The following is a 25,899-nucleotide window of genomic DNA, read 5'->3' as shown; positions in this document are numbered from 1 at the left end:
ACCTCTTACGGACTCCATAGGGATCCCATTGACTTGGCTAGGACTGCTTATGTCAAGTAAGTCCTCCTGCAACATCTTAAGTGTATTTTTTTTAAGTAATGCATTAAAAAAATAATAATTATTTTTTTGCTCCTTATTACGGAACAGCCTTGAAGCACTTCGAAAACGTCGTCGATTTATGATGGCATAAGCTTCCGTAGGTTGCAGCCCACTTCATCAAATGGATGGAGTTTTATTCTGTTTAACAAGTATATGTACATATGAGAGTGGAGCTTTTTTTCCGGGGTGGGGGGCAGAGAGTTGTAAACACTGAGGTCAGAAGCAAACGAAAAGCAGGAAACGCAGATCCCGTGATTCACAGTGGCGGTTTACAGACAGTTGTTGCTGATCACACAGGCGTCTCTGGGAACACGGAGAAGCCGGTTCGCACGTGTAACGTAACATCAAGCCCGTGTCGCGATTCAGTCCACGAGTGATGCGGTTCAACTTCCTGATTAATGCCAATTCGGAGGTTTCACTTGTCGGTTCTCCCTTTAATGATGGTGATGGTGGTGGTTAATTGCAGACAGTCTCTATGCAAAACACGCAAAGGCCCCCTGACCCTGCAACGATGGGTATAACAAAAGCTTCAATGCAGCTTGCTATGTCTGCCACACCTATCGAGGTACCAGTAGCCCTAGCCTGGGTTTAGTTTTTTTCCGTGGGTGCTCATATAGAGAAGGGGGGGGGAGGCAAAGCCTGCTTTTCCAGCCCCCCCCCCCACCACTACCACTTCGGACTTAGAAGGGCTCGTCTGTAGCCGGAGGAGAGATCGGGTTGCAGGAGTGCTGTGCCGGGAGCAGCCGCGGAAAGCGATCCTGTTCTCTCCGTCTGGCCTTCTAACGTTGCAGCAGAGGAAAAAGGGGACGGCGCTTCAAGGCAGGGTTTGCAGGTGAACTGGCCAGTTAAGCAGATGTATTTGTGTATGTTTCTGCGTCTAGCTCGCTCGGGAGTCCCATTGAACTCAATGGGGCTTACTCTCAAGGATGTGCGGTAAGGATCGCAGCCTCCTGGAAGGGATCCGAGACGTGCGCAGCCGAGCGAAGGTTCCCGTGGCACGAAGATTTAAGTGGGTGGGGGTCTTTTCGGCGGCGGGGTGTCCTCAACCAATGAACTCTAGAGCCATTCCCCTTTTCTCCTCTCTCTATTACGTGACAAGGACTGGAGACTTGTGTGAACCGGGACAAATTCCTCTCTATACCTCGGTTGCAAATCCAGAAATTATGTATGCCTTTATCCAAAAAAAAAAAAAAGGCTCGCAGGCTTTTGGACTCCCGAGAGATATAGCACCTGGGAATGTTTTGCGATTTCACAAAGCAATTTTGACTTTTATACGGTTTGGAACCCAGAAAGTGCTTTTTTTCTTTCTCCGAATTCAGCGTCAGGCATTGCACAAAAGATCCATAATTCTTTTTACTGCAGCTTTGGTCCCAAAGGGATATTTCATGTAAAATTCCTTCCTTCTTCCGTATCCATTCGGTTTATCACCGTTTTGCATCAAGAGAGCGTTCTCGATCCAGATGGAAACATTGTTTAAGAACTGCTAATTCTTTTTTATTATGGTTTCTCACTTAAAGCATTCTCCAGTCTCAAGTAAACGTTCTTAATAGAATGTATTGTACTACCCTACTAATTGTAAGAGGATTACTCTTAATACTACGCAACGGAAGTAATAAATACTCCGCAGTTACTGTTGGTATAAAATCATACTAACGCAGAAGAGTTTGGGACCATTATGGGATTGAGAGCCCGATTCATATTCGGTTCATATTTCATTCCTAGAGTAATTTTGCTTTAGGGAGGGGGACAGTTTTTTAAATTTTGGGAGCATTTGATAACTTTTTGCAATTTATTTTTATACTTAACAGACCAAAAACATGCGCACGAAAGCTCATACCAAGAACAAACTTAGTTGGTCTCTAAGGTGCTACTGGAAGGAATTTTTTATTTTGTTTTGTTAAAAAAAATATGACACACTCTTTCGTCTCAGAGCTTCAGATAAGAGATGGGATTTGATAAAAGACTTTGTTGTTGACCGATATAGAATTTTGTCGTGTTAGACAGTTTAAAGTGTTCCTAGATATTCATATAATAAAACTGTTGGAGTGGCTCGAGATTAGACCGCGGTGAACGTGTCCTCTCAGATCAGCTGATTATACAAACAATCCATTCACTTTTTTTGATATGTTTTCTTCCCCCCCCACCCCATCGTCATTATTATTATTTCTTTAAAAAGATTATTATGGCTAGAGGCCTCAGAAACCGAAAGTGGTCCGTGCCTCTCTGGACGTCTGAGCCTGGATCGGAAAGAAATGTCTCTGCCTAGGTCTCTATGAAGCTGATTCCCATCCCGAGAAAGTGTTTTAAGTTTTTTAACAGGTGGTGTTTGGATCTGGGGCGGCACCCCCCCCCCCCCCAAAAAAAAAACCTACCCCTGGCAATCATTCGCAAACTAAGCTGATACTTAGTCTGGTCCCCAAGTCTCGAGCCCGACATTATGGGTCGGTGATGACATCTCCTGCGCGAGGGGAGGAGAGGCTTGGGGTGCGAATTAAGGTTCCTCACCATAATTGCCTTAGAGCTGTAATTGCTATCTTACGCAACGTTCAGTTTTGCAGCCGTTAGTGGGAGTGAAAGGCGGCTCCGCACAACCCGATGCGCGCTTTGTTGGGAGGGAGGGATATCCAAGTGCACGCACTTCTGAAGATACAGTAGTCCATGGGATTGGTTTATTGGGGTGTGTGTGTGTGTGGTGGGGTCACCGCTAATAGTGCGCCTGTTTATAGATAGAAGCAGTAAAACGCGGTAGAACTAATCTGTCCACACGCACCTCTGGAGAAACCGTTTTCAGTGCCCGCCCATAGACCGGGCTGAAGAAGGGATTGTTCGTTCTCGAGGTCTTGCAGGGCGAGATGACCCCTTCTTTTCCTCGGGCATCTGCAGAGCGGACTGTTTCGCTTCTAGGCTGGACTCACTCTGGGAGGGAGTTGCGCTGCTTCCTCCTATATACGTAATTGGTGGTGATTCTGGGGTGTCCATGTTCCACACCTGGGCAGACACTCCCCACAAAGTTTCTGCTACCTTTGTATTATTCCGGTGGCCACGGCAAGACCACTGGAAAAATTAAGGAGGAGGCGCATTTTACCCCCTCTACTGCCCCCCCCCATCCTCTCCAATTTATAGTTCTCTTCTTTGCTAGCTTGTCACTGGTAGTGTTTCCGGAGAGGTAAAGGAAGCGGAGAGTGGAGGATGCGAAATTAGCGGCGGGGCAGAAGGCCATCCTTACCGACGCGCCAGTCCGTGTGGCATCACCACCCACGGGAAGGTGCGCAGAGCGAGAGAGAGGAACCCTCTGCGACAGGGAAGGGAGCTGCGCCCTCAGCCTTGCAAGGAAGGCGCGCTCCAAGGAGGGAGGAGAGAGGTGTAAATAAACGCAATAAATCCAGGGGGAAACCAAAAAGGGGAAAACAAGGAGCATTTACCTGAACTATTCCTTGCTGGGGAAAGAGAAGGAATGCGGGAGAAATGTGTGGAGAAAGCAAGAGCATAAAATCCCACTCGATCCTAAGCGCTTTACCTGGAGGTAAACCTCCCTGAGCAGGCGCGGCGCTTACTTCCGAGTAAACGTGGCTAGGCCGGCTGCCGATCCGAGGTGCGGTGGGGGGGGGGCAAGCGGGAGTGGGGACGAGGTGGCAGAGGAGTAGGAGGAGGGAGATTTCGGGTTGGGCCAAGGCGCGCGGAGCCACTTTCCGCCAGCTGGGAGGAGGGAACGGCGAAGGGTTGCTGGAGGGGGGGGGGAGGGAAGGGCCAGGGCAGAGGAGAGAGGGGTGGGGGAGCCGCTTCGGAAACTTCCTTCGGCTGCTTCTCTTCCCGCAGCAGTTTCTGCCGCCGGGCCGCGGGGCCCCTGCCATGAGCGCCGCGCGCGTCCCAGCGCAGCTGGCTCTGGCGCGCTGATCTCCCCGACGGGCGGGCCATTTCCACCCGGGCTCGGCGTCCGGGCTCGGCGATTCTCTGCCCTCCTATGGACGACGTGAGCCCCCTGTCCCCCAAGGCCAATGCGTTCAGTATCGCCTCTCTGATTTCAGCCGCTGAGCGCGAGGGAAAAGGAGGCGGCGACGAAGAAGACGACGACGACAACGACGAGGAGGAGGTTGTAGTCGCTGCGCTGGACTCCGAGCCCAGCGCCGCCGCCGCCGCCGTCGGTGGGGGCCTCCGCAGACCCTACAGCCCCTCCGCTGTCGCCGCCGCCGCCGCCGCCCGGAGGAGGATGCATTTTAGCGCCGTTACCCGGGACATGGAAGGTAAGCGGCGAAGAGACTCGAGAAATTTGCTTTATAAAACAAATAAATCAGTTAATGGGGAGGGGAGAGTGGATATCTGCAAAAATATGTGGCGCCCCTCAGCCACTGCTTAGCGCAGCCAGCACCCAGAGGTCAAGGGCGTAGGGAGCTCCGGGGATCTCTCCCACAGACACTCGCACAACTGCACAGTTTGTTAGGATACTCTTCTCCCGGTTAGAGTAACCCAGCTCTGCCGCGCTCGGAGACCCGGAGGCGGCCCAAGTGGCTGTGTTGCAGCAAGGAAACCTTTTGACAACAGCCTCAAACAAAGCAAAACCCAGCACGCAAGTCCCTCTTCTGCGCGCACGCCGACACCTGGGAATTCAAGGTGCCTGGGCTTACTTCCGAGTAGACACTCCTCAGCTTGCCCTGCGCCGGCTCCCTTGCTCCAAGGAACTTCCGTGCAATGAAAATATGTCTTGTTTCGCGTATATTTTTTTCCGTGGCGCTTTGTCGCCGAGGAATAATGCGGTTTTGGGCTTCTGGACGTAGGGAGCTGCCTGCTGCCGAGTTAGACCAGCGGTCCCTCTAATTTCTTTTTACTGGCACTGGGTCTCCGGGGGCTTGGGGAACAGATCTTTCCCGATCCGAAGGGGACTGAACTGGGGAGCCATCTGCCTACAGAGCATGCAGTTTGCCGCTAAGCCACGGACGACCCTTCCCCATATATAACCTCCCCAATGGAGATCCGCAGCAAAAAGCGCACCCGGATCCTCCAGCTCCGGGTTATAGCCAGCGGAGGTAGAGTAGACCCAAAGGAGCTAATGGACCTAAGTTAGTCATGCCCATTAGTTTCAATGGGTTCTGCTTGGAGTACCCATTATAATTCATAATAATTAAAGACAATAATAATTACTATTATGATGAATGTTTTGCAGCATTACCAAGCCACTTAGCATTAAACTCACCATGTGAGCGGATGGGTCTGTGAGCAGCGAACATTGCAGTTCTATTTGGGGTTGTTTAAAAAAAAAAAAGGAATAGTTAACCGATCTACTTAGAACTAAACCACAACCTCTTCTGGTTTGCTCGCACGCCCGGCGTCTTCTCTTTGGAAAACCACTCTCCTTTAAAAGTAACCGAGGCTGGAGTACCGAAACAGAAGCCTACCTGGGCGCCAGCCCCATTGAACTCAGTGGGGTTGACTTCCCAGTAAAAGCATCTGTGGCATTTGGGCGGCATATATAACGTTAGCAACTGGAGCCACCGCCCACGGAAAAAAACAAACAAACCACAGGCTCTCTCAAATCGATAGTAAATCTAGGTTAGGCACATGCTTGTAATGTGCTGCTTCGCTGTCAATTAGCAAAGTAGCCCTGAGCTATGGAGTTATTAGCTGTGATTGCAGCGCAGTCAGGAAGGGACCACGTGTGTGTTTGGGGGAAGGGGGGGGGGGAGAAGCTCTCTCTAATTTGCCTGTAAGAACAGGAGAAAGTTGAGTATTTGGGACACATAGGTCTATTCTATTCTTATTATTAAATTATTATTAAATTCTATTCTTATTATTAAATTTACAAGGAACTATAATAATTCCCTTCTACATAAGGAAAGTCAAGGGAATGCAAATCTAACCACAGGACTTTTTAAAGCCCCGTTCCTTTGAGTGGGAAGAGTTGAAGTTTTAACTTAACCCCTACTGAAAAATAAATGACTGAAACTTGGGAATAAATGAATGGAACTTCAGGTTTTGACCGGGTGGATATCGTTTTGACAGGTTTATACCGTGCAGATTATACACACAGGATCACACTAACGTTCTGTGGAACTGACATAAAACACGTTTGAGTCTTGCTTCCCCGTAAAGCACTGGGTTATATTTTATATACAGAGATCTTAATCACTTAACTTGGAAGCCAGTTCCATTTAAGTTTTTTTTTAAGTTTACTATAAATAAACACACAGAAATGAACTTGTGCTAGATTCAACTGCGATAGCCCGGTTCATTTCAACGCGCAACGGGGCGTTAGCCTTGGCTAGGAGGAATTAATTCATGAGATTACAGAGCTTGGAAGAAATACAAATAATTAGAAAGAAAATAAAATAGCAGTGTTGTGGTATAGGAAGTCATATGGCGCTTATAGAAAGTATAAAACAATGGTTTTAGAACTTTAAAACCCCCGGCTGGTTCAAAGCCAGGAGGCGATTTCGTACAACAAGGCCACAGAGTAGTTGAAATCAATAAAGTCGTTTAATTGGATAGTGGTGGAGAGAGTTCTCTGTTTCAAATACACCATTTGTGTGCGGTGGTGTGTGTGGGGGGGGAGAGACTGGGGGCTCATCCAGACGACCAGATCAATAAAGGCTTTATGCTGTATTACAGCGCAGCAAGTACACCGTGCTAAATAGCAAGCGAATAACACAGGACGCAATATGGATTTAGCACGTGATTGTAAACCGCCTGGAATAATTAGCTGGTGGAAATGCAGGATACAATTAAACTTTAATTAATTAAACTTCGCGGAAAGGTCACCTATAGGAACCCAACGGGAGAGATGTGGTACTGCGCGGTTCCCGTTCACTTCCATGGCTCTCTCTCCCCAGTATGAGACCTTCCGGCTTCAGGAGGTGTCCAAGAGTAGCTCAGAATAACATGACAGGCTTCCAAACTACATCTTAAAATAAGCCACGAGAACTTTTTTTTTTAAAAAGTTGCTTTTTAAAGGTTACTTTTAAAACAGACTATACTTACTTGAATTGAATCTTAAACAACAACAGTAAAACTTAAATTGTATATTCGCTATTTCATTATATAGCGGGATTTAACCTGGGCAAGGAGAGTCCTGCTAACGTCCCCCAAATTTCTTAGTAACCCAATTCTCTTACAGGAACATTTTTTTGAGAGAAAGTAAACTGCATTGAATATGACATCTAAAGAGTCGTGTAAGAAAAGATGCCCACTCAGTCTGATTTCAGTGAATAGTTTATTCTGCGCAGGAATAACTTTAATCTTAATTTTATTTTTAAATCCGAACAGAGGAATCAGAATAATTCTGTGGCTTCCTCGGAACTTGACTTCCAAGAAAAAGTGCTTCCCATTGTAATCTCGCAAACTAATATAATAATAATAATAATAATAATAATAATAATAATAAAATACCTCTTCTTGAAATCAATATCATTTCATTCCGTCTAGCATGCTGAACATTGGGGGGGGGGGAGTCATAGCTCAGTGCTAGGACATCTGCCTTGCATGCAGAAGGTTCCGGGCATCTCAGGTAGAGCTGGGAATGTTCATTTTCTAAAACCCTGGAGAGCCGCTGCCTGTCATTGGGGACAATATTGAACTAGATAGACCAGTGATCTGACTCGGTATAAAGCAGATTCCTACCTTCCTGTTCTTTCACTCCGGGTTAGCAACAGCGAATTTATCCCCCTCCCCTCCCCATTACTGTGTTCACATGTTAGCGAGCCCGCAATCCGGATTAGTACTGCAATCTCATATAGCACAGTAAACCTCACCCAACCACTGTATTGATCCGGGGCCTAATTCGGACAATTTCAGGCTGGAGAGGGGATTCCTGCCCAGGTCCTCCTGGCCATTTAATAGGGTTAAGAGCTCAAATAACGCCCCTCGCTTTTGCTTCCAGTATACGGCTTAAGAGATTTGTGGACCGGGTCTTGCTGAAGTTTCAGAGGTCCTCGGTAAAAACAAACCTGTTTGAATGGGCAGGAAATCTGCAGTGGTGCTGGATGAGTTTGCGTGTCTATAATATGCAGATAATTCATTTGCAATACAATAGAAAATGGGGGGTGGGGTGGAAGAGAGGCGATTCAAGTTTTTTTTTTAAGAGGTTGCATGTAAATTTTTGCTTGCATCAAAGCTGGGAGAGCGAGCCAAGGGAGAACTCTAGGGAAAGCCCCCTCCCCCCAAGCGCGGGCGCGCGCGCTCTCCCCGCTTGTCAATCACTCCGCGGCTCCCGAGGCAAGGAAAAGCGCGCCCGCGCGCGTTACCTGCAGAGGCTCCCCTTTATCGCTATTGAAGAAGGTGGTAGGGGGAAAAAAAAGTAAGAACCGGTTTGGTTGCAGCGAAAAGAGGGAGGCCCTCTGCTGAGAGAGAGAGAAGACAGAAGAGGCCGCCTCACAGCGAAGCCAGGAGAAAATGGAAGAAAGCTGAGCGTTTAAAAGATGAGGGGGAAGAAGAGGAAGAGGGTGGGGGGGGCGGAGGTGCCGAGCCCTGCCCGGGCAGCCAGCCGCGAGCGCTGGCTGGCTGACTGACGGCCGGGCTGGCAGGCTCGCCCTCTCCATTTCGGGGGCGAGGCCAAAAGCCAAAGCGCGAGAGGGGTGGGGGGAGAAGAGAGTGGCGATGGGAGGAGGGACGTCCCCTGCTGGGCTGGGCGCGAGGAGGAGATAGGAGAGCGTGGCGCGCGCGCCCAGGCCTCTCCACCGCTCGCCCCCCCCTCCAGTCCCCGAGGGAATGACTCAGTCCGTCTGTCAGTCAGTCAGTCAGGAGCGCCACAGCAAGAGAAAAAGAGAGAGAGAGGCAGTCTGAGGGAGTTCTTGTCAGTAGCGCTCGCTCGCTCGCTCGTTCTCTTGCGCCTCCGGGGAAGCGAGAAAACGCCAGAGAAAAGGAGGCAGGACTCTGCCTCGTTCCTTCAGAGCGCGAGGGGCTTTTCTGGGCCTCTCTATCTAGGCGTTCAGTTCTCTGGGCGTCTCTCCGGCGCAGAAGCCCAAGCCGAGGCGGTGGCCGCCTCGCGCGCCTTTCTCCGAGAGCCCCCGGCGCGTTTATGAGGAGAAGCAGCCGCGGGGATAAGCTATAAAGTTTCTGGTTGCGCGCGCAGGCGCGCCACCGAGAGCAAAGGAGCGAGCCAGCCGGCGCTGAGGCGAACTTGGCCGAGCGCTTTTTTTTTTTTAAGGGGTGAAAAAGAGAGAGAGAAGAGAAGAGGCCAAGTCAACCGAGAGAGAGAGAGAAAGGGGCCTCCATTCTCTTTCTCCCTCAGCGGCGGGGCGCTATAAATTGAGGCGGCGGTGGCGCTGCGGCCCAGTTCAGGGCAGCTTCTACCTCAGGAGGGCGAGCAGCTCCGGGAAGCGAGCGAGCAACCGACCTGACCTCCCGCTGTTCTCTCTCTCTCTCTCTCTCTCTCTCTCTCTCTCTCTCTCCTTCTTCCTTTCCCCCTCTCTCTTATCTTCTTCTTCCTCCTCCTCCTCCGGCATGATATCAGCCATCTCCAGCCCTTGGCTCACGCAGCTGTCCCATTTTTGCGACGTCGCCGCTTTCACGGCCAACAGCCTGAGCAGCCTCAACGCGTCGGCGGCGGCGGCGGCCGGCTACCACCACCTCTCGCCGTCGCCGGGGGACCCGTACGGGCAGCATGAGGCGCCGCACTACGAGCCGTGCTCGGCGCAGCAGCAGCAGCAGCAGCAGCAACATCCGCCGCCTCAGCCGCCACCGGCGCCGCAGCACCACCACGCCAGCCAGCAGCAGCAGCAGCAGCAGCAGCCGCAGCAGCTCGGTTACGCTTTCCCAGGCGGCTCCGGGGCCAACCCTCCGCCGCCGCCGCCGCCGGGCTCCGACACCCCCGAGAGCGGCGGAGGGGGAGGCGGCGGAGGGGGATCGGCGCCGGCCTCGGCCAAGGCGCCCGTCAAGAAGAATCCCAAAGTGGCCAACGTCAACGTGCAGCTGGAGATGAAGGCGCTCTGGGACGAGTTCAACCAGCTGGGCACCGAGATGATCGTCACCAAGGCCGGCAGGTCAGTCAGAGCCCCTTGCGCCTTCTTCTCCCCTTTCCTGTTTTGCGTGCAGGGGGTTGTGGACTGGATGACCCTGGAGGTCCCTTCCAATTCTGCGATTCCCGGCCTCTCTAAAGCAAGCGGCAGGCTTCCTCTGGAGTAAAGGGGGGGGGGGGTCCTGCTCAGAGGAGATCGGGCGAGGCTTCCGTTAGTGGTGCCTTTTGAAATGGACGGGCCTAAGTGAGTCAGGTCCATTGACTTCCATGGGGCTACTCTGAGCAGGGCTAGGATGGGACTCCGTGGGTCGCTAGGGGCTTCTTTCCGAGGAAGTGGGGTCCGCCGTTTCTCCTCACCCCCAAACTTATTCCCGTAAAGACCCATTCTCAGACGCTTTCTGCCCCGATGGGGAGGCAATGCGGACGAATGGGGAATATACCAGGCGTTCTTTTATTTATTTACTGTATTTTAAGGCGTTAATTAATTAATTAATTAATGCACGATCCTGTCACAGTTGGGCGCTTTGGGGATGTCCCATTGAATACATAAATATAATCTGGGTGGACTGGAAAGGAGGGAAGGCTGCGATCCTCTGCCTACTGAAACTTGGAACTGCTGTTGGGCTTTCTTCTGAGCAGAAGACACGCTGAGGATTGCGGCGTTAGGGCTGCGATTCTGTGCGCGCTTTGGATAGTAAAGCCTTTGAGCGCGTTGGGACTTTTAATCGACTTCCTGGAGTTTAGGCTTCGTTCCTGCCATGAATACCAAAAGGCACCCTCCCCCCTTGCTTTCTTGTGGCATTTTTTCACCCTCCCTTTCATTGTTTTCCTTACGGTCTTCCTGCTGTAGCTTTGCTTAAGTGCAGGAGTTACTAAGGAACGAATTCGTCGCTAAACACCCCGATCCCAACCACTTTCACTCGTGCCCGTCTCTCCTCCTTCAGTAATGCTTACTTCCAAGTGAGACTATGTGATCCAGGATCCTTCCATTTATTGACTCAGATTTTCATGTAGCGGCATCTCGGCTTATCTGACCCAAAATGTTGCTGATTTGTTTGCTTTTTTTTTAAAAAAAAATCCCCTTTACAGTTCACAGTAGTACATGCTAACACTGGTGGAAACCTTTTTGATTTGAAAAATAGGTGTGGAGGATCATCATCATCATCATCATCATGAGGTGATTAAATGATTAGTTCATTACCAGTCTTAATCAACCCTCATCCTTCCCAAACTTCCTTGAGCCCCAACCTTTACATATATGCACAATGTGTATTTTTAAACAGCAACGCGGTAATGGTTTAATAGATCTTGTACACATTTACTCAGAAATAAGTCCTACTGAGTTGAATGAGAATTGCTCCAAAGTGTGTGTGTGCCTAGGATCGCAGCCTGCGCTCCCTCTACCGCCCCGCCCCACCCTACCCTCCTCGTCATTTCCTTCCGATAATTTGCTGCCCTTTGTAACTTTAAAATAGCTTCCCGCAAGGTGGTAGCCCACAAATTAACTAAATGTAATTGTACTCAAAACTGGCTGATCCACTTTGATCCTGAACGCAACGACGTGTACTTGTCATTCCGGCTGATTTAACGAGGGCTCATTTTCACCTAAATAAATTGTTTCGGGTGGGGGCATCAGCGGTCTCCCTTTGATTCGGCCGAAGAGGCAAGCTCGACCCCTAAAACCCTTCGCTCAGGTAGAAGCAGCCAGCCTGGCCTGACTTGGTTTGTGGGTTGCACCACGTAAAGGGGTCAACGGGTGACCACAAGGGTTCAATCCCTATTTTGGAAAAAAAAATGTACAAAAATAAGAATTAAACGTTGAGATCCAGGCAGTCGAGCGGAGATTTTAACTTCTACAGGGATACGCTCCACGCTTTAAAACTATATATCTTAATATTTTAGCTGGCGCAAAATCTTCTTAAAATCTTAAATACGCTTCGTTTCTTTTTATTGTCCGGAGTTTGGGTTCTAGTCTCTGTTGACTGTCGTAAAATGTGGGTTTCGCAACATACGGTTCTTTCTTTTTCTTTCTTTCAAAAAAACCGTCCCACCACAGAGCAGAAAATTAAAGTTCAGAATTTTAATGCCGTTTTAATGCTTCTTCTTTTTTTAAGTTCCCAAGGAATGAATTCAAATTCCCTTCGGGGGATAGATAGGTTGGAAACATTTTATAGGCCTGTTCTGGAAGAAAAAAATATATTTAAAAACTTCACTCTTTCAGGGTAATCTGTTTTCAGTCACTTGTGTTTCTTTAAGGGGAAGCTCTGCGTTTTGTCTCAGTGTGAAAAAGAAAAGAGTTGGGAGCGCAGAACAGAGAAAGCCTCTTATAAATGTGTGGGGAAACGTGTGTTTACATTGCTTAAAATATATATGAAAAAATACAGGGAGGGGGTTATATCAATACAGAGCTTTGTTAGTACTTTATTTTGAGCGGGGGAAATGAAGGGATTTCGCCTGTTTAGTCATCTCTCTCTATTCATGTATTCCGAAGGGAAGTACAGTAAAATAAATTCAGGATTCGCCCTAGCAGTCCTTTCAAACTCTCTCTCTCTATATATAGTAGCCTACACATATATAGTATATATACATACAGTACACAATAAGAACACAAATAGGTTGGTTTTTTTTAAAACAGTATTATGTTTCGTTAAAGCCTTAGTTCAGCATAATTCAAACATTCATTTATAAAATGCTGGGGATTTTTTTTTTCATTTTAAATTTCTCCCGGGTATATACTAAATGAAACAGCTATTTCAGAGGGCCGCATAAATTAACTTGAACACACAGCGGCCGCCACCCCCAACTTTCCTGTTCCAGCAGGAGTTGTCATATACTATACTCCCGATTTTTAACAGCAACAACCCACAATTCAGTTAAGCTGAAATTATTGGGAGTTGTTGCTCGGTTGGGGCCCTGACTATGGAGCGGTTTCTGCCGAGGCAATGAACGCCGCCCAAGGCGCTATAACAGACCTCCACTTCCGCGTCAAGAGAAAGTTCAATCCTGCGCTTAGTTCCTCGGAAGTAAGACCCAGCAAGGTTCAGTTCCTCACTAGCCAAGAGTCTTTGGGGTGACATCCTTTTGTGGGTATAGGACCAGCAGTTGGTAGATCAGCCCCGCTGGTTTCAAAGGGGAATTGATTGAAGAACCACAGCCCCTAACTTCTTTTTATGGCAAGAATGCGGAGAGAGGAGGAGGGCAAGCTGGGGCCTTGAATCTGATCCCAACGAGCGTTGCAAATATCGTTGATCGCGGCACATGTGATCACTTTTTTTGTTAGAGCAAGGAGCTCCGGATCTGGCTTATAAGCCCCATAACCTTTTCGGAGGGGAGCCGCTTTAGTGCTGGAAAGGAAAGACTCCATTGCATAGAAGAGGCCCGGTGTGCGCTGTAGTCTCATTTGGGTCTGACACTTTGGGGGATCTTTCTTTCTTTCTTTCTTTCTTTCTTTCTTTCTTTCTTTCTTTCTTTCTTTCTTTCTCTCTCTCTCTCTCTCTCTTTCTTCCTCTCTCTCTCTCTCCGGCTGTTCTTCGGGAAGCAGAAACGCCTGCACGTGTTTGCTGGTAGCAAACCGTGAGCAGAAAGGAACAAAGCCTGCCAACGTCTACCACCGTCTCCTGCTGAGAATGCTCTGTAGGAATCATTAGCCAACCCGGACATACTTTTCTGTGTCCAGTCGCCCCCGCTTTCTTTCCCTTTCTGTTTACACCTCTGCAGCAATGAGTTATGCAGAACACCTGCTGGTAGGCAATGGGCACGATCCATGCTCTTTTAAACCACATTGATCTCTCCCCCCCACCCCCTTCTTATCAGAATATCATACTTTTAAAGTACGTTTAAAACACCTTCCCAATCCTGGGAACCGTAGTTTACACCTTAGAACTCCCTTAACAAACTACAGTTCCCGTGATTATTATTTTTTGTGGGTTGTGTGTGTGTGCTTTAAATGTATGGTGTGTACGCAACTTGATCTCTCCCAGGGGAATCTAGGCGATTTCCAACGAACTTGGCTTTCCCTGGATCTTGCCCAGCCTTTTTGGATCAAGGACTTTTCCTTTCCTGGGAGGCGATTTTTTAGTAACTGGTCTAGAAGTTGTGTAGCAGTGTCAGAAAGAGAATACGCACCCCTTTTAAACTTCCACAAAAGAACACTCCGTTTACTTTCTTTACTTGCCAGTAGTTAAGTTTAAATAATATTTGACTCTGGACTTCAAGGTCCTACGGTGGTTCTATAGATACGTGTTTGGGGATCCTCCTGCTCCTTCTTCAGAGTGGGTCCCTGGACTTCTGCCCCCAAAGTTCTACCAGGATGGCACAGTTTATAATTGTTGATCGTGTTAGAAGAGCCCTTTTAACTAATACATAAAAATGAATTTCCAACCCCAGGCACAACAGAAGGTGCTTAGCGTTGTTCCTGTCGCTTTGAGTGTTTGCTCAGAAGTAAACCTTGCTGTACGAAAAACGTAAATGTAAACAGTTGTTGTTGCGTTTAAACAGCACATACACACACACATACACACACTTTCCTTTCCAGCCCCTTTGGAGCTAACCGAAGGGACATGGGGGTAAAATACAGGCTGGCTATGAGATAATCACTACCTCATGTGGACGCCCCGCATAAAAGTGAGCAAAGCGTGATATTGCCACCCTAAATCGCTATACGCAGTCACTTGGGATTAAGTTCCATTGGACTCGATGCGATTTGCCTCTGAATAAACATGTATGCGAGGGTTGCAGTAAAAGGTACAATGTGGAAAACGTTCATTTAGGAAAGCAGAGATTCTGGATTTGAAAGGAATCTCGCCACGGGTGAGCTTTTTGTTTTGATTTAAAAAAAAAAAAAGACTTGCGGGAAAAGGAAACTGATGCCCCAGTTTATCTCTCAGATTCGCGAGAATTAGGGTTCATACCATCCGGCAGCTTCTAAATCAATGGCTGCTTTTGTTCTGAATTGGTAGGGCTGAAATAATGGAGCGGGGGAATGGGTGACTTCCTAAAACCTAGGCGATTGTTTTAATGGGGGAGGGGGGATGCTCCTCGCATTGATTTCGGTTTGGTTTCAGAGTTCTTTGCCCACATTCCTTGACCCTGCTGTGTACACGGACCTCCATAAGTGAGTTGGGGGTTTTGTGGGGCGTGGTTTTTTGATTTGAAAGCCACGGTCGTGGTTTCCCCAAGAATCCCTCTATCTGAAACGGATTTCCTTTTTTAAGAAAAGGTCAGCGCCGTTTATTTCAACGGGGGTCACGTCCCAGTGAACGTGTTTATTTATTAGCAACACTGATACACAGCTTAACTTTAGAAAAAACAAAACAAAAAACAAAAAACAACCTGGCTATAAGCGGTTTTAGGGTCTGTGTTCAGGGTCTGCTGATCTGAAATCAACGCATTTCGTATGTTAACGAGGCCCTGAGCTTGTGAATCGAACCGTTAACCCCCCCCCCCGGACTCCTATTTTGGGCGTGTGTGTGTGTGTATGTGTAATAGTGTGTATGTGTAAACGTCGGTTTAAATAGAATTAGAATTTCAAATCTCCGAAACGTTTAGGTCCAGCAGGGCGAGTTTGCTCGACGTCGTTCTGCGCTGATCCGGGCTGCTCCAGAACTTGATTTCGCCCATCTACATTGTAGAAAAATACTGTAGCCTAAACCACGATTCTTTTATCCGCAAACCCCTTGACTTCCCTAGTTCGTTTGGAGGTGGGTCACTCCAAAGCGGTTTTCTTTGCTTGTTCGTTTTGACTGATTTTAGTAGAGTTGATTAAGAAGCAAGATTCTCTAGGGAGGTCTCCTAAAAATCGTGCTTGTGCGTTTGAGAATCTGCTGGATTATTTTCAAGTGGAATAACGACGGAAGAAATAAGGCTTAATTCCTAAACATTCCTAAACTGGGGAGTAAGTCCCGTTTAACTTACTTGGACTCAGTTCCGAATAAAGGTAAAAATGCTCGGCGAAAGCGGTGGGAAAAGTTAATGGATATCGTTCCTGTCTGTATTTTAAACTCTCACATGTATACAGTCCTTACATTTTTAGCCCAAACCGTTTTAAAATTCTGAACGCCTCTACCAGAAGTGGGGAAAGGGAAAGGTTAAAACGGGCAAAACAAACCGATCTAATTTTTTTAGACAGGCTTCTTAGTCCCTGGTAAGGGCGAGTGGTTGCGTGCACACGCACTTTGCGCTCGCTCGTCAGAAGGCCTCCGGCTTATTTTAACGACTCCTTAAAACCGGTTGTGTTTCAAGCTGGAGTTTCTCAAGTTAACGTGTTTGTTTTTCAAGCTTCATTTAAGGCCAAACGCGAAAAAACACCGGCGCGGGAGGTTAATAGGGTTCACCTCCTGTTAAACGATCAGCTCAGGGCCTGACACAATATTGCGCTCCGGGTCTGGGGGTGTGTGGTTTGGTTTTTCCCCGAACTACTCCGAAGGGCCCCCCCGCCCCGACGGGACAAGCAGGCACCGTTAAGCAGAGATGCCCGCACGTTTTCTACGAAGAGCACGTTTGGTTTGGGGCCGGCCAGAGAATCCCTCTCTCCTAAGCGCACACGGGGTGGGGGGTGGGGGGGTAGAGAAATGCTAGGGGGGAGGCTCGTGAAGCGTCGGGAACAGAAAGGACAGCTGTCCCAATCCGCAATGGAGACTTCTCCCTCCCTCCCTCTCCTTCTCTGCCTCTCTTTTTCCTACGGAGCCTGTGCTTCTTCCCCCCGGAAAGCAAAGCAGCTCCCGGACAGGGTGCACCCTTGCGCTTCTTTGCCTGGGAATAAACGCCTGTTGAACTCCCCTTGCCTGGGGAGCTGCTGAAGATCTGCGTGCCCCGAGGGAAGGTAGGAGCAAGGGAGCCTACACGCCAGGGAGCCCACAGACCAGCAGTACCCAGCTGGCAGAAGAGGACTCTTGTCTGTCTTCGTTTAAGATAATCCATTTGTTTTAGTATTTAAATTGTAAACCGCCTTGGGTGCCTTGACAGGAAGGCGGTATACAAATCTAATAAGTAATTTAAATATACAACCCAGCTCCATGCGTCTTGCGGACTGGGTTCTCGCAGAAGTTTATGCCGCAACAAACCGATCCATCCTTTTAAGGTCGCTTCCAGGCGGATTGTTTCGTGAGCATTCAGCCCGACTTGTTTTGGGGAGGGGGAGGTTAGACGACGTAGTAGGCCTATTTCACGAGCAAGTCATTCTGCTTTGTGGCAGGGAGGAGAGATTAGACGACGTTGTGCCAAGCAAGTGCTATTCTGCACTTTCCAAGCGCCATCCTTATTTTTCAGAACATACTGAAAGGGACCCAGTTTAACAAATCTGCTCAGATATCTTCTTCATACAACTTTTCCCCCCTTACCCAACTTTTATCCTTCCGACCCCTTGCAGATCGAGCCCCTGCATACTTACCTGGGAGTAAATACCACTCTATTGCAGTAGGTGTTGTCCTTAGAGACGAAGCCTTTGAGTTTCAGGATTGTTTAAGTATAGAATCTTAGGTCTGTAGAGCTGGAAGGGACCATGCGGGTCATCTAGTCCAACCCCCTGCGATGCCGGAATCTTTTGTCCAAGGTGAGGCTCGAACCCACGACGCTGAGATAAAGAGCTTCTTGCTCTACCCACTGAGCTAACCCAGCCGTCCCCAGAAAGCTGCTCTGATATGAAATTCATTATATATTTTTCGGAGTGGGGCAGCCTGCTCATTTGATTTCAGAAGCCCCATCCTATCCGTTTTCTTCCACACCCAATTTATTTCGGGTGGGATTTGCTCCCAAACAAGTTTGCTCGGAGTTGACACCTACCTTGTCCTCCCATCAATTTAGCAGTTAAACGTTTTAGCTGTGGGTCCTGATCGATTACAGGGTGAACTTTATTTCCCGGGGGGGGGGGCTGCGCGCTTAACTGTGTGAGTTGAAGCCGGCTGGTGCTTTCAGAAAAGGCTCTCGCCCGCCCAGGACTCTGCCTGGATTGCGTGAAAGGCGCCTAAGGATTTATTTTTTAATTTATATCCCAGGTGACCTACCTGGTTCTCTCCCTCCTTATTTAATCTCCGCAATAACCCTGTGAGGTAGGTTAGGCTAAGAGAGCGTGACTGCCCCAAGGTCACCCAGTGAGCTTCATAGCCCAGTGGGGATTTGAACCCTGGTCTTCCAGATATGAGTCCACACTCTAACCACTATGCCACACTGTCTCAGAAAGCCTGATGCTGCTTATGCGCACACCATGCTGTTTAAAACACATTTCCCCAAAAGATCCTGGAAACTGTAATTGGCCCCACATAGAGCGACAGTTTCCAGCACCCTTAATAAACTGCAGTTCGCATTATTCTTTTGTTGCGGGGGAGGGATGTACTCAAAAATGTGGGGTGTACTCAGTCTAAGCGCCAGGCTGAGTTTCTGAGAAATGCAAAAGCCCGGATCACACCCCGCCCCCTCAGCTGGGAAAAGTTTGGTGGCCTAGGGAACGTGCCTCCAGTCTTGTGATGCTGGGCCCTTCCTCGGCTGATCTCCTCAAGCGCTTCTGAGCCAAGCTAGGCATAAGCACAGAGGGAACTGCTCTGTAGGGATTCAGACCATTCCTCCATCTAGCTCAGCATTGTCAACAATGACTGGCAGCGGTGGTTTCAGACCCAGACCCGCGTGAAGGTGCCAGGGTTGAACGTGGGACCTTCTGCATGCGAAACATACCCTGTACCATAGTCCTATGGCCACTCTCCTTGAAGATACCTGCATTTAAGAGCCATTAGAAGTCACAATTAACTCTTAGTCTTGGACTCTTGCTCTCCTGGCTCTTAGCCAGCGCATGGCTCAACCTTCACATAGGATGGAGCCCACAAGCAGAATGTCTGAGATTCAGCTCAGACTTCTTTTCACTGTAACCACATGATAAAGCCTGCCTTCAGGTTACTGCTGTGGACTGAATGTGAGTAAAACTTTATTATTACAGTAGTACCTCTGGTTAAGTACTTAATTCCTTCCGGAGGTCCGTTCTTAACCTGAAACTGTTCTTAACCTGAAGCACCACTTTAGCTAATGGGACCTCCCGCTGCCGCTGCGCCGCCAGAGCACGATTTCTGTTCTTATCCTGGAGCAAAGTTCTTAACCTGAAGCGTTATTTCTGGGTTAGCGGAGTATGTAACCTGAAGCGTAGGTAACCCGAGGCACCACTGTACTTTTAAAGAAGACTGTGTTGTTTTATTATTTTAAGAGGGAGATAAAGGGGAAGCTTACCAGGAACAATCCAGACTGGACAAGCCAAACCTGATTGCTTCATTAAAGGATTCTAATGAATCGAATCATCAACTTGCTTCCAATAAGTTGCAAAGGGAATGTGCTCTGCTGTTTGCTCAATAGCGTGAGTGAGGAGGGATAATACCAAAACAATATATCCTCTCCTACCTTCCTTAACGTTCCCACAGCTTTTACGCCTAGTCTCCTCTGCACACTTTCGCTGGGGTGCAAAGGCATGGGGCTGCTGCCAGAGCCATTGGTTGCTCTGGGGCATTTCGCCCCCAGTAAGAGTTAATGCCCTATGCGATGCTAACTTATGGTCTGAAGCTCAACATCAAAAAAACTAAGATCATGGCCACTGGTCCCATCACCTCCTGGCAAATAGAAGGGGAAGAAATGGAGGCAGTGAGAGATTTCACTTTCTTGGGTTCCATGATCACTGCAGATGGTGACAGCAGTCACGAAATTAGAAGACGCCTGCTTCTTGGAAGAAAAGCAATGACAAACCTAGACAGCATCTTAAAAAGCAAAGACATCACCTTGCCGACAAAGGTCCGTATAGTTAAAGCTATGGTATTCCCAGTAGTAATGTACGGAAGTGAGAGCTGGACCATAAAGAAGGCTGATCGCCGTAGAATTGATGCTTTTGAATTATGGTGCTGGAGGAGACTCTTGAGAGTCCCATGGACTGCAAGAAGATCAAACCTATCCATTCTCAAAGAAATCAGCCCTGAGTACTCACTAGAAGGACAGATCCTGAAGTTGAGGCTCCAGTACTTTGGCCACCTCATGAGGAGAGAAGAATCCCTAGAAAAGACCCTGATGCTGGGAAAGATGGAGGGCACAAGGAGAAGGGGACGACAGAGGATGAGATGGTTGGACAGTGTTCTCGAAGCGACTGGCATGAGTTTGGCCAAACTGCGAGAGGCAGTGAAGGATAGGCGTGCCTGGCGTGCTCTGGTCCATGGGGTCACGAAGAGTCGGACACGACTGAACGACTGAACAACAACAACAGCATGGAGTACCAAAAAACCTCAGAGGCGATATGCCCTAACAACTGAGGGAGGGAAGAAGAAGCGTCTTACAGAGCGATTTTCGGCAAAATTACTTAGCACCGTTCATGGCGCTTATCAAGGGGCTTCGTGGGAACGGCTGTGGCTGAATGTCAGAGCGTGTGCTCGGCAGGCAGAAGGTCCTGCATCTCCAACCCTGGAGAAAACGGCTGCCAGTCAGTGTAGACAGTTCAAGGTTCAAGGGTCTTATCCTACGTTCGCGCTATGCAGAGTAGACCCATTAAAACTGACGGACTCGACTAACTTGGGTGTATTCATTTTAATGGGTCTACCCTGAGTGCAGCTTGGGCATATGGACCAATGAGTGTGAGTCCGTGGGAGACAGCTTCCTGCCATACCCAGGCAAACTTTTTATGGAGCGCAAATGCTTTTCCTGCCCCGGGAATGCGCCAATCCACCGGAACTTCTTCCACAGTAAATCTGTTCGCCTTTAACGTCCCACTAGGTGACTCTTCGCTTGCTTTTGGTGCAACAGAATCACGCTGTCGCTGGCACCCTTCTGGAAGCTGGGGCGCTCATCCTGGAGATGGGAGGGGGAAATCCTTCCCAAGCCAGGATGCCGCGCATATTTGTGCAGGCTCCAGACAGGCCCCGGGGAGAAACGTGGGCGGAGAACCAATCGTTTTGCAGCAGGCTCAAGCGACGCTGTTTCACCTGGCCGGTCCACATCCGTTCCCAACGGGTTCAAGGGTCTTATCCGACGTTCGCGCTATGCAGAGTAGACCCATTAAAACTGACGGACTCGACTAACTTGGGTGTATTCATTTTAATGGGTCTACCCTGAGTGCAACTTGGGCAGCGAAGAAGCTCCCTGCACTTAGAAGAGAAGCATGCTGCATGAAAGGCGAGGCAGAATCCTTCGCCTTGCTGTGCTGGATTTCTGCCTGCAAGGGTTTTGAATTCACTGTACGGAGAAGAAGCCGCCAGCAGCAGCCTGAGGCGGGGTAGCCTGGGCTCCGGGAGCGGGAAATATTGTACTTGAGACTTGTGCATGTGGGACCTGATCCGAAGCTGCTGAATCTCGGGAGCAGCGTGCGCCCTCGGAAGAAATAGAGGAGGAGGGGGGTACCTACGTGGGCGAAGATCGGCCTATTAAGAGTTCCTCAGGCTGCTTTCACTTTTCTCTTTTGGCCCCTAGAATTGTTTTTCTTTGGGGGGGGGGAAGGGGAGACATCCAAAGCTCAGAGAGAGAAAAAAATCCAGCCCTGCTAGAAGCGAAAATATTCGGATTTATAAGTTTAAGCAGATGTTTGCCACTCCCTCTTCCGAAGAAAGCCACACTGAAGTCAAAGGGATTTAAGTGTCCTGGTTGGTACCGTTGCGCTTTTCTTCTACGTGACCTGCATCTACATTTCCGGTGTCCCTAAAATACCACGAAGCTGTAGCAAGGGAACGGGATGAGAAGAAGCAATGAAACACACAATTAGCACATTTGCAAAGCTAAGCTAGGGGGGCCGGCGGCGTATGGTTTCAGATTGGATGTGTGGAGTTGCCTGCATTGCAGGGGGCTGGACTAGATGACCCGTGGGGTCCCAACTCTGAATGGAGACGAGAGCGAGCGTGAGAGCAGTGTATTGGTCTGTGGGGTGGGGGAATACCTTTCCGTAGGGCCAACCAAAACATAGTTGTGAGTTCCGGATCTCCCAGAGCTCTTCTGTGAAGAAGTAGCGTGGGGGACTCGGAGCGTTGCTCTCAACCATATTTGGATGTAATAGTTGGTCCTACAGCAAACTTACCCCGCCCCCGCCTCCAAAAGAAATGATCCAACGCGGCTTCCTTTCATTTCCACTTTATCCACTTCTAACAAGTGGAGGACCTGCGTCTCTCTATGTTGTGTATTAAGGACCAACATAAGAAGGACCTTGGTCCATCTCGCCCTCTATAGTCTACACGCCCTGTTGCGGCTCTCCAAAGCCCCCGACGGGTGCTCCAGTCCTTCCTACCATCCCTTTTCCTGCAGGGGTAGCTCAATCTCGGGGCCATCATGGGTTTGAGCCCCACGTTGGTCGAAACATTCCTGCATTGCAAGGGGAGGGGAGGGACTAGATGACCCACGTGGTCCCTTCGAGCTCGGCAATTCTATGAAATCTACCCCTGCCTCTTTAAACCGGAGATTGAACCAGAGCACTCGCTGGCCCACTGAGCTGCGCGCTCTCTCCATTCGCTTCCAGTAGCATGTTTAGGACAGCCAGGCAAGGGCTGCGCACACACGCCACACGTTTAAAGCGCACAGCTTCCCCCCTCCCCAAAGGGCCATGGGAATGGGAGTTTCTTAAGGGTGCTGTGACTCGTAGCCAAGTGGCGGGTAAACTATAGTTCCCAAGATTCCTCATATGTGTGTGTGAAGTAATCTGCTTCAGATGTATAGTGTGTAACCAGCCGAGGAGAGCATTTTATGATGCTACCCAAAGTCCCACTGGTTTTAAGCGCCCCTTCTGACGAATCTTTCCTCTGTTCGCCTGTTCTTAGGGCATTGCCAGCCTAACTAACCAACTTTACCCTGACATACTGGCGATGCTTACGCAAACCATTGTCACAACACAGGCGCTTGGATTTAAACTCATCTCTAGGCCCGCCACAAACGCCACTTTCTTTCCGAGAGAATGGACGGGCTTCAAAGACTGCAGGCGCAATTAGTTTTGTTTTACACGGGCTGAAATGTTTTCTCCCCAGTTCCACTGAGACTAGCATTTGCTGCCTGGCTTGTGCGTAACCACTTCCCAAACACCAGGGTTAGGACTAGAGCGCAGATGAAGCTGCCTCGCAGAATCACGCAAGGAAAAGGCTAGCTGTCCATTTATCCCAGAACGGCTTAGTATGTTTGACAGGCAGCGGCTCTCCAGCTAGCTGGGCCTCCAAATAAAAGGGGTGCAACAACCGCACGTACAGCGTGTGCGCTACAGTTGCGGCTCCTTGGTATACCATCCGCTTTGCAGGCCTCTCCAGGTGGAAGAGAGACCCCGCCGCAGGTCTAAAATCCCGGGGAGCAGCTGTCAGTCGGTCTAGAGACAGGGGCGTAGCAAGGGGGGGCGGCAGCACCCTGCTGAGGGTGACACTTCGGGCGGTGGCCCCGCCCCCTGGGCTTTAAATTTTTATTTATTTTTATTTTTTAAAGGCTATTTTCGGCTAGGGGGCCCAATGATCTGACTCGCTATGAGGCAGCTCCAGCGCAGCCGCTTCAGCGCTTCTAATCAATTGATCATTAGGGCAGCGCCCGGTCGAGTCAGGTGTGCTGGTTTGTTTCCCCTGCTGGTTTGTTTTCCCACCTACCTCGCCATCTACCCGGTGCAGGATCAGAAAAACATTTTTTTTGTAGCTCGCTCATCATCTGCGCTGTCCTTTCCTTCCCTAATCCAGGAGGATGTTCCCCACCTTCCAGGTGAAGATTTTTGGGATGGACCCTATGGCAGACTACATGCTCTTGATGGACTTCGTACCGGTGGACGACAAGCGATACCGGCAAGTACAAGGGCACCTCTTCTTTCCTTCCATCTTCCCGGGTTGGAAGCAAATATTCTCATTAAGGGCGCCCAAATCGGCGCTGAGCAAACTTTGGAGTCCCTCGCAGCTCTGGGAGACTAGGGAGCGCTTCTTCAGCGCTTTGCATTAAGCGGTTTACAAGTATAAAAAAAACCCAGCCCCGTTGAATTCAGTTGGGACTCGCTTCTAAATGGATATGGTGGTGCGGATTGTGCTGCAAGGTCATTTGCAACGGTTGTGGGGACAGAGTTGTGGGGCTGGAGTCGCCAGTGGTTCTTTTGAGGTTTGCTAGTGTTCAAGCTGTATGATGTCCTGTTTTCACGTTCTCTTAAAATCAAAGACTAAGGGGCGATTGCAAATATTAGGAACCAATGCAAAACCAAAAAAAAACCAAAAAACCATTTTTAAAAAGTCCCCAAACCAAGTTCGATATAAGCACTCGTAAATCCCAGATCAGGACAGTTTATTTATTTATCTAATGGATTCTCATTTGTATTGCTTTATTCTCTTATATAAACCACCCTACGAGGGAGCTCAAAAGTTGTAAATTTACAATCCCTCCATGCATAATGTTCTTGAATTCTTTCCCTTCCCTGGAGACGGGAAAGTAACTTTCCAGTCGTGCAGCCCAATGCTATTACGCAGGTTTACAGCTAAAGTGTCCCAAAGCCTATCACTGGCCGGCCCTACTCACGAGCAAGTCCCACTTATCTCACTTGGGCTTTACTTCCAAGAATACAGACTTATAATTGCAACGTTGAAAGCAGAAGATGAAACACACACCCACACACACACCCCAACACACACCTTTTGGACTGCTCGAGCATATCGTTTCAGCGACACTGACACGCCTGGGCGCATTCCGACGTGCAAACACTTCCTTGCGTGCCAATGCCGTGAGAATGTGGAGAGCGGTGGCTCAAATGAGGGATAAGTCGTGCGGGAGGGGAGACAGGGGAAAAACACTCCTCACGGGATCCCTTGGCTCGGCAGAACCAGCAGCTTTGAGCCCTGCCATTCCAAGCTCGGATGGCGATTACATCCCAGTTTTACTGCCTCTTTTATCGTGTTTTCGCTCCGAGGCCTCGGCAATTTGTCAGCGATTATCTCCAATTTTGTACTCTGTAAAAGAATCCGCCTCACGGCCATCCTTCCAAACGGGTTCGGTCGGTGGAAGTCGATTTCTGGCTTGCAGGCCCCTTAGGAATCGTGGGTGGGATCATCGGGTTGACTGAGAACCAACCCACCCCCCCCCCGCCCGATCCACACCCCCCGCGAGAATTTAATTGGCCACAATCTGTTGTCTGCTACAACACTCCTATCCCAGTGTTTTTCAACCTTTTTTGGGCAAAGGCACACTTGTTTCATGAAAAAAATCACGAGGCACACCACCATTAGAAAATGTTAAAAAATTTAACTCTGTGCCTATATTGACTATATATAAAGTAATTTTTCATTTTTTCCCACGGCACACCAGGCAACATCTCGCGGCACACTAGTGTGCCGCGGAACAGTGGTTGAAAAACACTGTCCTATCCTATGCGTGTTTATTCTGTAGGTTCTGCTGCGTTTAGGATGCTGCAGTCGTCCACTGCAATTGCTGCGTGCATCAGTCAGGAAGCGACAGCCAGCTGAAAGGGAACTGGGTGCAAGCATCGCAGCCTGCGATTCTGTACGCAGCTACTGCGTTCTGTAAGCCCCATAGAACGCAGGACTTTGGAGCAGGGCCCCGTCTATCAGAATCTGGTGTCCCATATTTCAAAGGAAGAAAACCATCACCATCATTTTATTATTAATTAATTGTGTGTGTGTGTGTGTGTGTGTGTGTGTTACATTTCTAGTCGCTCTCCATCTTCCAGCTCTGCACAGTTTAATCCTGGTGTCCAAAAACTAGCACCTTTGTAAGCACCTAGTCTTCTGAGTCAGATAATGATGATGATGATGATGATGATGATGATGATAACAACAACAACAATCCACTTAAATTTCTTCCAGTAGCACCTTAGAGACCAACTAAGTTTGTTCTTGGTATGAGCTTTCGTGTGCATGCACACTTCTTCAGATACCAAGAACAAACTTAGTTGGTCTCTAAGGTGC

General features: G+C 48.9%; 1 protein-coding gene across 3 annotated transcripts in view; it reads left to right on the top strand.

The window, feature by feature from the left end:
* Window positions 1–4,039: 4,039 nt before the first annotated feature.
* The window catches only part of TBX1 (T-box transcription factor 1), a 44,487-nt gene continuing 22,627 nt past the window's right edge, over window positions 4,040–25,899 (top strand). For 2 of the 3 annotated variants that reach the window (XM_033135747.1, XM_033135748.1), the window contains exons 1-3: window positions 4,040–4,340; window positions 9,539–10,067; window positions 23,680–23,781. In XM_033135747.1, the coding sequence (XP_032991638.1) occupies window positions 4,061–4,340; window positions 9,539–10,067; window positions 23,680–23,781 (911 nt within the window). In that variant the 5' untranslated portion in view covers window positions 4,040–4,060. Of the gene's footprint in view, window positions 4,341–7,246; window positions 7,292–9,538; window positions 10,068–23,679; window positions 23,782–25,899 lie in introns of those variants that run through there. The other variant, XM_033135749.1, reaches the window with a different exon arrangement.

The sequence above is a fragment of the Lacerta agilis genome, chromosome 17 (assembly GCF_009819535.1).
Source record: "Lacerta agilis isolate rLacAgi1 chromosome 17, rLacAgi1.pri, whole genome shotgun sequence".
In the NCBI taxonomy this organism is placed as follows: domain Eukaryota; kingdom Metazoa; phylum Chordata; class Lepidosauria; order Squamata; family Lacertidae; genus Lacerta; species Lacerta agilis.
This window is presented reverse-complemented; position numbering and strand designations above follow the sequence as displayed.